This window comes from Berghia stephanieae, chromosome 7, assembly GCF_034508935.2.
Source record: "Berghia stephanieae isolate SIO BIC M18660-M18661 chromosome 7, UCSD_Bste_1.3, whole genome shotgun sequence".
Classification (NCBI taxonomy): domain Eukaryota; kingdom Metazoa; phylum Mollusca; class Gastropoda; order Nudibranchia; family Aeolidiidae; genus Berghia; species Berghia stephanieae.
Genome location: NC_088366.1, coordinates 59,961,573 through 59,975,984, shown reverse-complemented (window position 1 = coordinate 59,975,984; position 14,412 = coordinate 59,961,573). Strand labels below are relative to the sequence as shown.

Below are 14,412 nucleotides of genomic sequence, written 5' to 3'. Positions count from 1 at the left end.
GAATGATCATTTTCAATTTTTAAAAAAAAAGGAAATCCTGCTTCTTATCCTAAAACACTTTTATTTTCTCGACTTTTGATTTTTAGGGAATAAAATGCAGATTTCTTATTTATTAATGACTGTGACTATTATAGGACTGTAATAATGATAATTTTTATCATTTTTACCTCAAATGAGAGAAAATACTTGCTGTGGGTGTTGATTTTTCTATTAAGAATTCCAATTAGGTGTTGATATGATTCTGATGTGTCGTTTTAATAAATTGTCCAGGCTTCCCTAACATATGCCGAAGCTCAGATGAAGATTGATGACGTCAAGGCCAACGATGCTTTGACCGTCAGTCTCAGGGGTCTCAACCGATTGGCCAAGATACTCAAGAAAAAGAGAATGGACAATGGGTGAGTTTGTGGAGATTTGTGCTTGATTTTTTGTTGTTGTTTTTTTTCCAATGCTTTTTTTTTAAACAAGCCATTCTGGATAACTTAGTATAGATATAAAAATATATAAGCTGTTTTGTTATTTGATTTGATTTTTTCTATGACTGACGCTATTCAAGAAATAATGAAGCTAAACATTAATATTATATTCAGGATCTCCCTCCAGGACAAAAAAAATATAAGCAAGATTTTTTTTGGTCTACAACAACCCATGACTTATACTATTCAAGCTATAATAAAGCTAAATATTTATTTTAGATTTAGAATTACCTTTATGGACCAAAAAAAAGGCAAGATTGTATTTTTTATTTTTAAAATGTTTGTACAACAGACCCTCTACTTAAAAAGATTCAATCAAAGTATACAGATATTTGGGGGGTTGGGGGGGGGGGGGGGGGGGGGATTCCAATGTTGTCCAAATTCTGAAGTTTTGTTCGAGATTGAGATTTGAAAAGTTGAATTTCAGTTTAAAAATGAGTGAAATTGTAGTTATTTCATTCAGAAATGCCAATTGAACTACAGAGTGAAAATTTAACGAGCAGGCACTGGTGTGAGATCTGAAAAGGTGTGTTTGAAACAGTGCCAGACAAAGCAGAAAGAAAAATACAAGAAAAGAATCATCCTAAATAATACTATTTTGCACTACTGTTGACAGGGCTTTCAGTCTTGTATGTATATATTATGCATTGTTCTATTATTTTGGTTATCTTCTATAAGCGTGTGTGTGTGTGTGTGTGTGTGTGTGTGTGTGTGTGTGTGTGTGCTTTGTATGTCAGGTTAAAGATATATGTTTGAACACCACATTTACATGAGTACATTTAAGTTGAAATACTATCTTTACCACGTGTATCATTATTGAAATCTTTAATCAATAGATTTATGGCATTACTATTAATATTAAGGGCCTTCAAGGGATTTTATCCTATTTTGCCCTATACCATATGTTATGTTATGTTATGTTATGTTACTTACTAAAAAACATCAGCCTGGTTACTAGGAGGTCTGAGATTCAATCCTCAGTAAGGCTGGTTGATTTTTATTTTTTATTATTTTTTCTTGCATATTTCTTTCTGCTTTATCTAGCACTGTCTAAAACCTTTTCATATTTTCACAATCGAGCTACATTATGCCATTCCTAAAGAATTTTAAAGATACAATTCATATGAAGAAGGATGAATTTCATGATTTTTTAAAAGGTTTATTCATATATTTTATTTTCTTCAAATTCGGAATTTTCTGTAAAAATGTACAGTGATATTTAGTCCATTATCCCTGGTTGTGTACTTAGAATTGAAACAGGAGGGATGACATACCATGCCATTGATCTCACTACGAATCACATCACCTTGCATAGATAGTACCACGTAAATAGTTCTGATGTTTCTTGATTTAGCAATCTGGAGAAGGAATAGACAAATTGAGAGTATAGCTCTAAATCTAGATGGTAGACTATCATAGTCCAAACCTACAGCCATTTTGGGTAATGACGGAAGTGAGCTTTAGGGTGTCCCATTTTAGCTCTTTGAAAAGTTGGCTGTTATTATTAAAAAAGAATTCTTTTGTTTTCAAATCATCACCAGAGCTCTAAGTCTGGCTTCAACAGAAATTCGTTTCCACGTGGACAGTGAGACTCATGATCCCATCGATGTTCAAGTCAAAGAATTGAGGTATTTTATATTAAATTTTTGTAAATAAGCAATAAGTACATTCACATCCCCCTCCCCTTTCCCCTCCTTCCTCCTGCCCCCGCTACTCTCTATTGACAGTAATAGATAGCATTGATGGATATTTCATATTATTTTGGTTTGTGTTTTTGTTTTTTTTCTCAAACTTGAATTAAACATTTTTGTTGTTGTTGTAATCGAGACATTATAATCACTAGTCAATCTAGTATTATGTCATAATTTTAATTAATAATCGTAATACACAGAATAAGGAGTTTTTTTATACCTTTAGTTCAAGAAACTACGTTTATCCTTTTAAATTAAAGCAATTCGATTTAACCAATTTTTATAATTTAGACTCTAAATTTAGTTGTAAGCATCTGGGTCATTCTGACACAGTATCACATTTGTGTATATTCCTTTTTGTTTTGCAAATTTATTTTTCAGATTTTTGAGAGGATTTTCTTATGCATCTTTTGACCTCTTATCTTGTTTTTGTTTTTCCTTTGGATATTGATGTTTTTAATTAATATGAAGTGGGATTTGAGTATTTTAATGATTTCACATTTTCTAGAAAGTACAGGAGAATATATAATTCCTTTTTTTCAGTTGGAGCACATGACTTGATCTTGCCCAACACTGGGCTGAGAATAAATTGTGTTGTGACTTACATTCATCATCGATTGCTCTATACTTACTCATAACATAGAGAAAATATACTCGATTTGACTATGACATTTCTGACATGTAGACATAGTAAATCTTTTTTATAATGTATTATCCTATATTACATCTTATGCTTAGAAACCAATGATTCTACATGAATGATGATTGGACTGTCTGCTCTAAATAAACATTAACTACCTATCTTTTGACTAGGGGTGAAAGTTGTTTGTTATTCCTGGAATTTCTGAAAAATTTAGATTTTTTTTTCTTAACCTGCGCTGTAATTTTTTTTTCTATCATGCAGATTCACCAGGAGAAATTAGAAAGTTAACTTGTGTTGTTAGATTGCTGTGCTTTGAATCACTTCACATTTAGGGATTTAAACCTCACCACGGGCAGGGATGCCCTTTGCTGAAATTTTAAAAAGCCTGAAATATGTCTCATAACCAGCATATTTCTTGCAAAGCTTCTCTTCATCAGATGCTATCAGCTTTAAATCATAGAAAAGGATACATTATATCCATCTATTTTCCCCTTTATTGCTGCAGCCTTTAAACAACCAATACTTTCATCTTTAAAAAAGAATTAACTCACCAATACCGAACAAGATCAGCCTAAAAATTCAAAATAGCCGGTTTTCTGGCTAAAACCGGACAAAGAACAACCCTGATGGGGTTGTTCAGGGAAATTGATTGACCTCAACTTTCACCCTTGCTTTTGACTAATTTCATATGACAATCATTATCTCTTACAGAGAAACAAATTCCATGGTAGAGGAGTTCATGTTGCTTGCCAACATTTCTGTAGCAGAGAAGATTGTCAATGAGTTTCCCGATAGCGCTTTGTTGCGTCGCCACCCTGCCCCTCCTGCTTCAAATTTTGAACCACTTTTCAAGGCTGCCTCCTCCAAAGTAAGTATTATTTTTGTCAATCAACATTGCAATTTGGATATTATCAAATCAGTTTAGTTATTTATTAGAATATGACTTTTTGCATATCTGCCTACTTTTACGGATCGTCCGTAATTGTTACGAAAATTAGGTAACAATTTTGGACATACGGAAATGGAAGAAATATTACGGATTTTGATTTCACAGCAATTTGGTCGTAGTATTAGAGGGATAAAAAAAAAACAATTATTTTTTAAATTTTAAGTTCCAGCAGTTATCAATGAAAGAGAAAAAAAAGTTCCCTTAAAGTTATAAAGGCTACTGCTCAGTTCACGCTCATGATAGCTTAGTTAATTGCCAGCTCGTAATGGTGGAGGTCAACAACATTTATTTTACGTATAGAAGCTTGTAGATACGCAGTTATTTTTTCCTTTTTTGTTTTGTTGTTAATTGGTGGATTATTACTAAAATTGTACCATTTATTACTGATGAATTTTGTGTTGGCTACTGATTTTGAAATGTTCAAGTAGACAGGTATACTTTTTGTACTGTATTGTATAAATTGGATTTTTACAATAAACATTACATATATTTAACCTGTACTCCTATCTTTTAGGGATTTTTTTTTCTTCTTCCCTCTGCCATAAATAAGTGAAGATTTATTGATTGTACAGGGGAACTGACTGCTCAGTTGATAGAGCATTCACCTCCCTCACAAAGAAACCAAGGTCCATCCCAGGCGCAGTCGAGATCTTTTTCTGACCCCTGTCCACCCAGCATTGATTGGGTAACTGGGTTTGCTAAAGCTAGCGTCCTATCCAAAGAATAGCAAGCAATTGCTATTTTCAGTGTCATGCTTCAGAAACTGGGATAAATCCCAGCTCCCAGGGCCTAATGGCTCTGAAAGACAGGCAGAGCACAGGATATAAGGTTAGAGCTGGATGTCCAGATTTCTATAACTCATAATGCTCATAGAGCTTCTTCACAATGCTCCTTTTATTTTTCTTGCAGGCTTTATATCTTACTGTAAAAGTCACCTGTAAGGAACCCTTTTTTTACTACCACTCTTACAATATCCATAACTGCCTGCAAACTGGCACTAATTCAATTAAAATCTGAGTCCAGTGGGATAGGTATGCCTTACCCAAATATGCCATTGTGGGACGAGAAATTACAACAGTTACCCATCTGGTCTTAAAGGATGTTCAACATTGCTTGTCGTTTGTACGAGGCAAGACATCTTACCACACAATCTTTGATTCCATTGATGGCGTTTAACTTTAATCTGTCAAACAGGGTTTTCACATCGATGTGTCAAGTGGCAAAAGCCTGGCAGAAGGCCTGGACAAGGCGGTGGTGCCAGACAACCCTTACTTTAACACCATGATCCGAATTATGACCACTCGCTGTATGATGCAGGCTGTCTACTTCTCCAGTGGCACGCTGCAACCTGCAGAGTTTCAGCACTATGGTCTGGCCACGCCCATCTACACACATTTCACTTCTCCCATCCGAAGGTCAGTAGTAGGTCACTAGCTAAAACAGACTCTTACCTTGTCACTTCTTTCTTTCAGCAATTATTATGATAATCAAATTTTTTTTTACTTTTTGATGTGAGGAAATGAATTATTACTATATTATGAATTTTTTGTTTTACATTTTGTATATAATAGTCTATATTAAAATACTAATAGCATAATCTGTCATCATCATTCATCACACATCATCATATTATTGAAAAGGTATATTTCTATGAAGACAACACTGTTATATTTTTGCCTTGTATTTTTAAATTCTTTTTGGTGATTGTTTTTCAATTCCCAGGTACTCAGATATCATAGTCCATAGATTGCTGGCCACTTGTATTGGAGCAGATGTCTCATATCCTGATCTTCTTGATAAATCAAAAATACAGGTAGGCTTGGATGGAAGAAAAATAATTCAATTCTCTTACATCAGAACTTGGATTTTTATGTGATTTTTTTGTTTCCTTTTTTTAATTTCTTTTTTTTTATTTGGGGGGGGGGGGGGGGAAGTTGTGTTTTTTTTTTTTATATATATAATGAAGTGAATGCTCAAAAATATAGAAAAACTCTTTTAATTTTATGCCTTTTTCTATAACAGTTTGAATTTTATTATTAATAATTTTAAAAAAGGTCACTTCTAAAGATTTTTTTTTACTTTTCATAATTGTGATGGAGTCTTTCAACCCCCCCCCCCCCCCCCATGGTGCACTGGGAGATCTGTTGCTGAGTCTTTTATCCCCAAATATTTCTATTTCCAGGTTGCTCTCTGTCCCTATAGCTCAGTTGGTAGAGCACTTGCTTCACAATCAAAGGGACTGAGATTGATCCCGGGTGCAGTTGAGGTTTTTTCTCTCCCCCCTGTCCACCCAGCAGTGATTTGGTAGCTTGGGTCTGTTAGATCTGGTGAAAAGTACTTTAGGATAGACTAGTGTCCTGTCCAAAGGGTAGCAATCAATTGCTGTTGTCTGTTTCACGCTCTGGCTCCATAAGCCTAATGGCTCTGAACGACAACTTCACCTTTCTGTCCTTGTCTTGGAATTAAATTACTTAGTTTAGACCTGGCCCTTGACTTAGAGGGAAGTAATCTAGATACATGCCGTTCAGTCTTGTGTTATTGAGTATACATTTAAAATACGAACGTTACATATTTTTTCTATTTAGACCATTTGTAACAACCTGAACTACAGACATAAAATGGCTCAACATGCTGAGAGGGCTTCTGTCAATCTACACACTCATGTAAGTTATTATTAGATAAAGATCTGAACAAGTATGTATGAAAGGTGCCAGAGAAAAATACAAGAAAAAAACATCAATAAGTGTGTATTAAAGATGCCAGACAAAGCAAGAATGAAAAGTACAATTAAAAAAACATCCCAAAATAATCAGTTGACCTCGACTGGGGATCGGACCGCAGACCTTCTGATTACCGGTCAGACGTGTTACCATCGTAATAGTAGCACATCTGGCCAGTAATCAGAAGGTCTGAGGTTCGATCCCAGTCGAGTTCAACTGATTTTTTGGGATGTTTTTTTTTTTTCTTGTATTTTTCATTCTTGCTTTGTCTGGCATCTTTCATACACATTTGTCCAGATCTTTATCTTACACCGATACCTGCTCCTTAATTTCTTAATTTGATATTTTCAATACTGTATTATTAATCAAGTAAACTTGTAAGGAAATTAATAGAAAAATATACCACCTAATTTCAGTTTCATCTCATGAATTATGCTTATCGATAGTTAAGAATGTGAATTTATATTGTCATCCACATTTCACTCATACAGATGTTTTCATTTCAAAATATCATGCACAAAATTTAGCTTAATCAGTCAGTTATAATAAAGAATAAAATTCGCAATTGACAGGAAAGGAATTTTTTCAACTCAAGAATCATTCCTGTATTTTTTAAATAGATATTTTAAAATATTTACTCATATATCTAATTCTAGTTTGAATATCTTAGTAGATATATTTAGTCTAAATCATTTTGAAAATATGCTTTTAGAGAAGGGTTGAAATTATATTTTATTTTAAAGTAAATACTGTTTCTCTTCTCTTGAAATACAGTTGTTTTTAAATGAAAGTATTGAATATTTAGAAGTTTGTTTGTGACAGGTCTTTTTCATAATTTGTTTACACAACATTCACATGAAAAACGACACTTAGATTGAGTACACTAGTTGTGTTGTATGTCTTATCTATAGCTTATTTTTCAACCAAATTCAATTTTTTTTATTTATTTGGAAAGGTCTATTTAAATATTTTTGTGCTACTTTGTGTATGTCTTCTTGGCGATATAAACCAGGATTTAAATATTTTTTTTCTGAACAATACTTAACACACTGAATAATTTTATATATTTTTAAATGTTTCATTCATCAAAAGTCAATACATTTTTTTGGGGGGAGTGGTCTATTTAAATATTTTTGTGCTACTGTAAGCATGTCTTCTAGGCGATTTAAATTTAAACCAGGATTATCTTTTTTCCTTTTTATGAACAATACTTCTGATAAATTTCATATTTCAGCTATTTTTCAAGAACCGTATCGAAGACGAAGATGGCACAGTTTTGTTTGTGAGAAAGAATGCATTGCAGGTCCTCATACCCAAATATGGCTTGGAAGGCACTGTGTTCCTCAATAGTGCTGGTGGCTCCCAATCCTCGGTCCTGTTTCATTATGACGAAGAGGTGATATAGCTTAGCACAATTAACATCAAAGATCTGAAAAAGTTTGTTTGAAACAGCGCCAGACAAAGCAAGAAAGAAAAATAAAAGAAAAAAAAACATCCCAAAAAATCAGCCTGCCTCTTCAAGGAAGACTGAGATTTTGGGATTCTTTTTTTTTCTTGTATTTTTCTTTCTTGCTTTGTTTGGCACTGTTTTAAACACACTTATTTTCACATTTTTATCTTACACTAGTGCCTGTTCCCTAATTTGTCACATTTAACATTGGGTGCTTGTGTGGATCAACTCTTTGTGTTTATAGTTATTCTTTTGGTTTGATGTATTATTTATGAGATTAACCAAGCATTTTAAAAATAAAAGTAGTGAAAAGTTTCGAAAGGCTTTATCTCTTAGTATAAGGTCTTTTTAAAAAGTCAATGATTTATCCCTTCAGGTGTAATTTGTAATTTACAGCACAGTCTATATTCCTCGTCCTTGCTTGATACAAGTATTTAAGACGAGGAATCAGTGAAGACGAGGATTGTGTGAAATTTGTACATTGAAAATAGGGAAATTATAAATTTCAGATTTGTATGAGTAATTTGTGAAAACAAAGAATAAGAGGATGAGAAATGCATGCTGCACTGGACTTTTTACTAAATTATTATTATTATAATAATAATTATTATTATTATTATTATTATTATCATTATTATTATTATTATTACTATTATTGTTGTTGTTGTTGTTATTATTATCATTATTGTTTATTATATAACATCATCATCATCATTATTATTATTATCTTTCCTTTTCTCTAAATGAGTTTTAGTCTGATCTTCTGTACAGCAATTTCCCTTAATCTTTCTCCACCCAACCCCCCTTTCTTTCTGACATTTCATAGAATAATACGCAGACATCAGGAGATGTGACCTTTCATGTTTTTGACCCAGTCGTGGTACAATTGAGTATTGACAGGTCCAACATTCAACACATGAAACTCTCGCTAAAGCTGGTGAAACCAAAGGTAGGGAAAACAATTTGCCAATTGGAATCTTGTTAACTGTTGACCTTGGGGGTCCCCATAGCTCAGTTGGTAGAGCACTCGCTTCACACGCAAAGGGACCGAGATCCATCCCAGATGCAGTTGAGAATTTTTTCTGACCCCCCCCCCTGTCCACCCAGCAGTGAATGGGTTGCTTAGTCTGTTAGAGTTGACGGAAAGGAAATTACTTTGCGATAGACTAGCATCCTATCAAAAGGATAGCAAGCAATTACTATTGTCCGTTTCACGCTATAGAAACTGGGATAAACTCCAGCTCCATGGGCCCAATGGCTCTGAAGGACTACTTTATTTTTTTTTTAACTGTTGACCTTACATTCATTTTAATGCGACATGCTGAAAATTTAGTAGTGTAGTTTTGCATGAAGTTTGGAGGATCTAAAACTCCTAAATTAATATGCTTTTATTGAAAAAGAATGAATGCAGTTTCTTTATACTGCAAAAATGTCAGATTTTGTCATTCTGATCATTTTTTTAGATTGGGTTATATCAGGCCGTGTCATAAGTTCGTTTTCGTGATGTTCGCCACAAAAATACTCCAATACTAAGTTATTTGAACAAACTAGGGTAAAATTTGCTTACATTAGTTTTTCTGGGTCAAATGAGGGAAATCATACCAAAGACTGACGATCTAGCATTAATATTTTATGACCATTTCAAAGTGTAAAAAAAGTATGACAAAATTGATAATCTGTTCATACTTTTTGAACTTTTAAGAAAATATTTTTGCTATTCTTTTGTCGTTAGATTGCCAGTTTTTAAAGGTTTATTTTACATTATTTACAATGATATAAACCGATGAAATGCCTTTTTTTCTTTCTGTACTTAGTTTTTTTTTCAAAATACCCTAGTACTAGTATTGGTGGAGGATTTTTGTGGCAAACATCACAAATACGACCTTTGGCTCAGACTCATATTAGAAGTTTTATCGCTATTTATCCACGTGATTTTATCACATTGTTATTCATACAAATTGTTTCAAGTATGAATACATCGTATTTCAGGAGGCAGTGATGATTCCTGGAATTTGGGATTTTCTTTGAAATCTTCCGCTGTTTTTGCAGTGTCAAACCTTTTTCTATGAAAAGCACTCAGGTGGCTCCATGGTAGATGGATGAAAAAAATCATCTTCATGTCTTGTGTCAAATTTTGACACCTGTGCCCAGTTGCATAAATTTTGGTGACACTCGCATTTTTATGACGTTAGCCTAAACAGGGTGGCAACAAATGTCAAAAGTAACACAAGGCCAATGGTGTCCTTGGATGAATAGATGTTGGGTAGGAATTGGAAAAAAAAAATAGAAAAAAATCAATTCATAACTCACTCTCTCTGTCTCTCTCTTTTCATGTTTTGTATTTAGAAGTCATCTTGTCATAGAAAGATAAAATATTACAATAAGCAAGGGTGATTATCGACTCTGAAAGCAATTGTTCAAATTATTAATAATTTACTATTTTTCCTTTGTTTAGATAGACTATGTTTTGCAAGTTGTTAGATATTTATGAGTCTAATTTATAAACTGCATAAACACTAGGTTGCAGTAACATAGCCTTTGGACCAAAAAATTATCTTCTCTTGATGTAGATAGCAGTTTGATTAATATTGTAAGCTTTTAAAATTATTTTCCAGAAAGGACAATTCATTAGATGTAATGCAATTTTTGTATTTCGGCGTGAGTTTGCCCAATGGACTGATACACTTTCCTCCTTTTTGACAAATTTCCATTATCATCACTGAGGAGGCAAAAATATCTTTGGTCCATGAAATATCAGGCATTGAAACAAAGTTACAGAGATCTTGGTTTGATTTTGCATGGATATTGGATAAATAATGTCAATGCCAAATCATGTGAAACGAATGAATGGAAAAATGTTCAAAATTTGCAAAATGGGTGCATGCACTGCGCACATTATTTCAATGGATTTGAAAGCAAAATAAATTCCATTACATTTTCATTTATTTTCTTGGTTTATCCCCCCCATCTTTCCTTAGATTCCTGGCTTCAGTGTCCCATCCGTTATTGAAAGTGGAAAAACGCACACAGATGCTCCTACAAATGCCAAAAAAGGTGGAAAGCCTCCGGAGAAAAAAAGAAAAATGAAACATTAAAGAATTATCTCGTATTGTTGAATACAGTTTGGTTGTTTTCAGAGATGAGCAGTTTGAATTTGAATTTCTTCCTTTTTTTTCTCAATACTTTTTATAAAATATTTATTGAAAATGTTTTATTTACTATTTTATCCATGCCTCTTACTCAGCACCAACATTTGGAGAGTATTTAACTGTTATGTTATGCTCGTTCATGTCACCCAAACTTAGAATATTTGTGTAATATCAAAATCATAAAAAATATTTACTCAACCAAAATAAGTTTTAAAAAAGATTTTAAGCAATTTTTTTCGAAATTTTGTTCAATAATTTTGTAAGTGAATTAAGAGAACAAAAAGAAAATCTCATTACATGAAAATAAAATTTACTTCCCTATTCCATTTTGAAATTTCTCTTTTTCCTTCGTTGCCATGAATGAAACATGTTAAGATACCAAGAGCTGTAACTGTTGCTTTAGTTTTATTGCTCTTTGTATGACTAATGACAATTCTTCCACCGCAGTGTGTTCATATAATCATATTCTGCTGAATTGGCATTATATCACTAACATTTATGGGTGAAGATACTTGTACTCACTGGCGCTGATATAACCTAAATGTGTTGCAAGAGCCGTAAAACTCTTAAAAACAAAAACAAAAACAATACTCGTACACTGATCTGTATGAAAACGGGTTACCTAACAATGCTATTGATTGCGTGTTTGCTTTTATGCATATGTTGGATGTTTACACACAAAGAAATATGGAAAACAATAAATCTATATAATTCATGGATGTATCGAATGGAATACCATACTCCAGGAGTTTTTGGGAATTTTGTCCTGTACCGTATGAATGAATGTAATTACAAAAAGTTGTCATTTAAGTAAATGAACATTTATGGGTTGAGCAAGTTGCTAATTTCTGAAAACAACTATACATATTTTTTAATAATTATAATTTTACAATTCACCTTCTATGTATCAGTATCAGTATGGGTGAATGAAGTGTCGATTAAAATTAAATTGTAAGTGAATTATCATTTATTATTCGTAAGTGAGAATTTGCAAAATAAAATTTTTTACTTGGTCATTGCATTTGAGTTTCTTGTTTTAAAAATGTGTTTTATTATAATGAAGGTTGCAGTAGATTTGATGCATTCATTATCAGTACACAAACTAAATAATCCAGATTCACCTTATCTCAGAATGTTGTTGTTTGTTTGTTTTTAAGGGTTTTACGGCGCTTGCAACACATCTAGGTTATATCAGCGCCAGTAAAAAGGAAGAAAATGGGATAGTAAAAAGTTCTAGAATTACAAATAAAGCACCCAAGAAAAAGTAAGACATAGGGGAACTGGGAACAAATAGGGATCAGATGTAGATTCCAAGAGCACACTAATATCTCAGAATGTGGAATTATAAATTATATTGATGGCTGACCATGGATGGTGGAATTTATTACGCTTCAACAGTCGTGATATCACTCCCTGGTAATGACGCATAGTAACTTAATAACTGATTCTAAACTCTCGGAACAATACGCAAGAACATCATCATTGAAATTGAACCCCAAATTAATAAAATCATTCTACGGAAAAGTATGCCGCCGACTTAAGACGTAGATAAAGACCACAGAAACACGTGTTTCGGCTATATATAAATTGAGTGACTCCATTTTATTATATATATACAGTAAAATTACTTTAAACCGAAAGAAGCTAAACCGAAAAATACCTTAAACCGCAAAGAATTTAATAAATTGTACTAGTTGCTTCATTATCTTTGTACTAATTCTTACGATGAACCGAAATACTTCTAAGAAGGACTTTCTTTAAACTGAAGTAACATGAGAGCACCTTCCCTTTTTCTCTCTTTATTTTTCTTCAAAAATTCGGGAAGGTGGCCCCACATAATAATGCCCGGCGATATTAAAACAAAGAGCGTAAGTATAAGATGAGGGTGAGGGGTGGGCAAACACTTCAATCACTGCACTTGGGTTTGGCCAGCACCATGATCGCAGACTGGAATAGGAAGACAACGGGTGACTGGCAGTCGAAAAATGAGGAAAGAGGGGGAGTTGGGGTGTTGATGCTTTGGAACTGACTGGATTTTCAACACGACAATAAGGAGGGGGGGGGGGGGGGGGGGTGGTAAACAACTTACCATTGACATGCCATTTCATTTCCACTTCGATTGAATGTGTGTGAGAAGGGGGGGGGGGGGGGGGGGTTCTATGTAGTTAGGCCTTTGAACCTAATGGCTTTTCAACAAAAGAGGGGTGTGTAGTAGACAGCTTAGCATTGATACGCCTTTTCATTTCCATTTCACTTCACCTCTGAGTAGTTGCACATCATTCATTATCAATTATCGCACAGGAACTTTCGATCTTATTTTAGCTTTACATTTCACTAAAAGATGTCTAAAAGAAAGCACTGTGCTTACACGTTGGAGTTTAGAATCAAAATACTCTGTGAAGTCGATGAAAAAAAAGTTGATCAAGACGGAGATATTATGTAAAAAACACGGCATCCCGAACTCAACTCTTTCAACAATTTTGAATTGAAAACGAAAACCCCCAAAATATTTTTAAAACACACAAAAAAAAACAAAAAACAAATAATAATAATAAAATTAAAAAATAATAATTTTTAAAATGGTTACGAAGACAACTACATTTAAGGGGAAACTCATGATACGATTAAAAGAGCAAATTTCTTAAATAGTTACTACCCTTGAAAAACATCGCAAAACGGGAACTTGCTTTAAACCAAAATGTCTTTTAACCGAAATGGTTTAGAAGGTCCCCAAAATTTTGGTTTAAAGTAATTCTATTGTATATATATTAATTTTACAAAGCGAAACATGTTCCCATGACCCCCGGTTTGAACCCATATGCAAATGCACAAAAATGTAAAAATATACAACCAAGAGCCAATAGTGACACTTTATATATCAATTTGATAAATTGAGATAGACCATACCTCTGGCCTCTAGTCCGAACTTGTGTGTGTATATTTAAAAAATAGTATTTAATTTAAATCACAGTTGCGCGTTAAAAATTCGAGCACCATGTGGCAAAAATGAATTAAGGTGACGTATGAGACAAATTTAAACTTATTATGCAACACATGCAGATTTTCATCCTCAAACTGGTAAATTAAGGCTACAGGTTTATTTAACCAAAACACATAACCATATTAGTCTTGGTGGGATTAAAAATTTACATATTTATTTCCACAGTGCAGCAGGGAAATTTAGAATGAATTGGGACTGGGTCTATTTCTTTGAGATTATTAAGATAAGGTCTGTACATCGCATGTTGATTCTGACATGGCGGTTTTTTGCAAAAATAAATCCCAAATTTTGCAAGCTAAAAACAGCAACATTTTGCAAAAAGTTGCGATTAAT

General features: G+C 33.3%; 1 protein-coding gene across 3 annotated transcripts in view; it reads left to right on the top strand.

The window, feature by feature from the left end:
• LOC144977578 (exosome complex exonuclease RRP44-like) overlaps nt 1-12,094 on the top strand; it is a 30,140-nt gene extending 18,046 nt beyond the window's left edge. For all 3 annotated transcript variants that reach the window (XM_078922946.1, XM_078922945.1, XM_078922947.1), the window contains exons 16-24: nt 271-398; nt 2,018-2,104; nt 3,522-3,678; nt 4,954-5,174; nt 5,482-5,572; nt 6,345-6,422; nt 7,714-7,875; nt 8,756-8,878; nt 10,908-12,094. In XM_078922946.1, the coding sequence (XP_078779072.1) occupies nt 271-398; nt 2,018-2,104; nt 3,522-3,678; nt 4,954-5,174; nt 5,482-5,572; nt 6,345-6,422; nt 7,714-7,875; nt 8,756-8,878; nt 10,908-11,024 (1,164 nt within the window). In that variant the 3' untranslated portion in view covers nt 11,025-12,094. The remainder of the gene's footprint in view (nt 1-270; nt 399-2,017; nt 2,105-3,521; nt 3,679-4,953; nt 5,175-5,481; nt 5,573-6,344; nt 6,423-7,713; nt 7,876-8,755; nt 8,879-10,907) is intronic.
• Nucleotides 12,095-14,412: the final 2,318 nt, after the last annotated feature.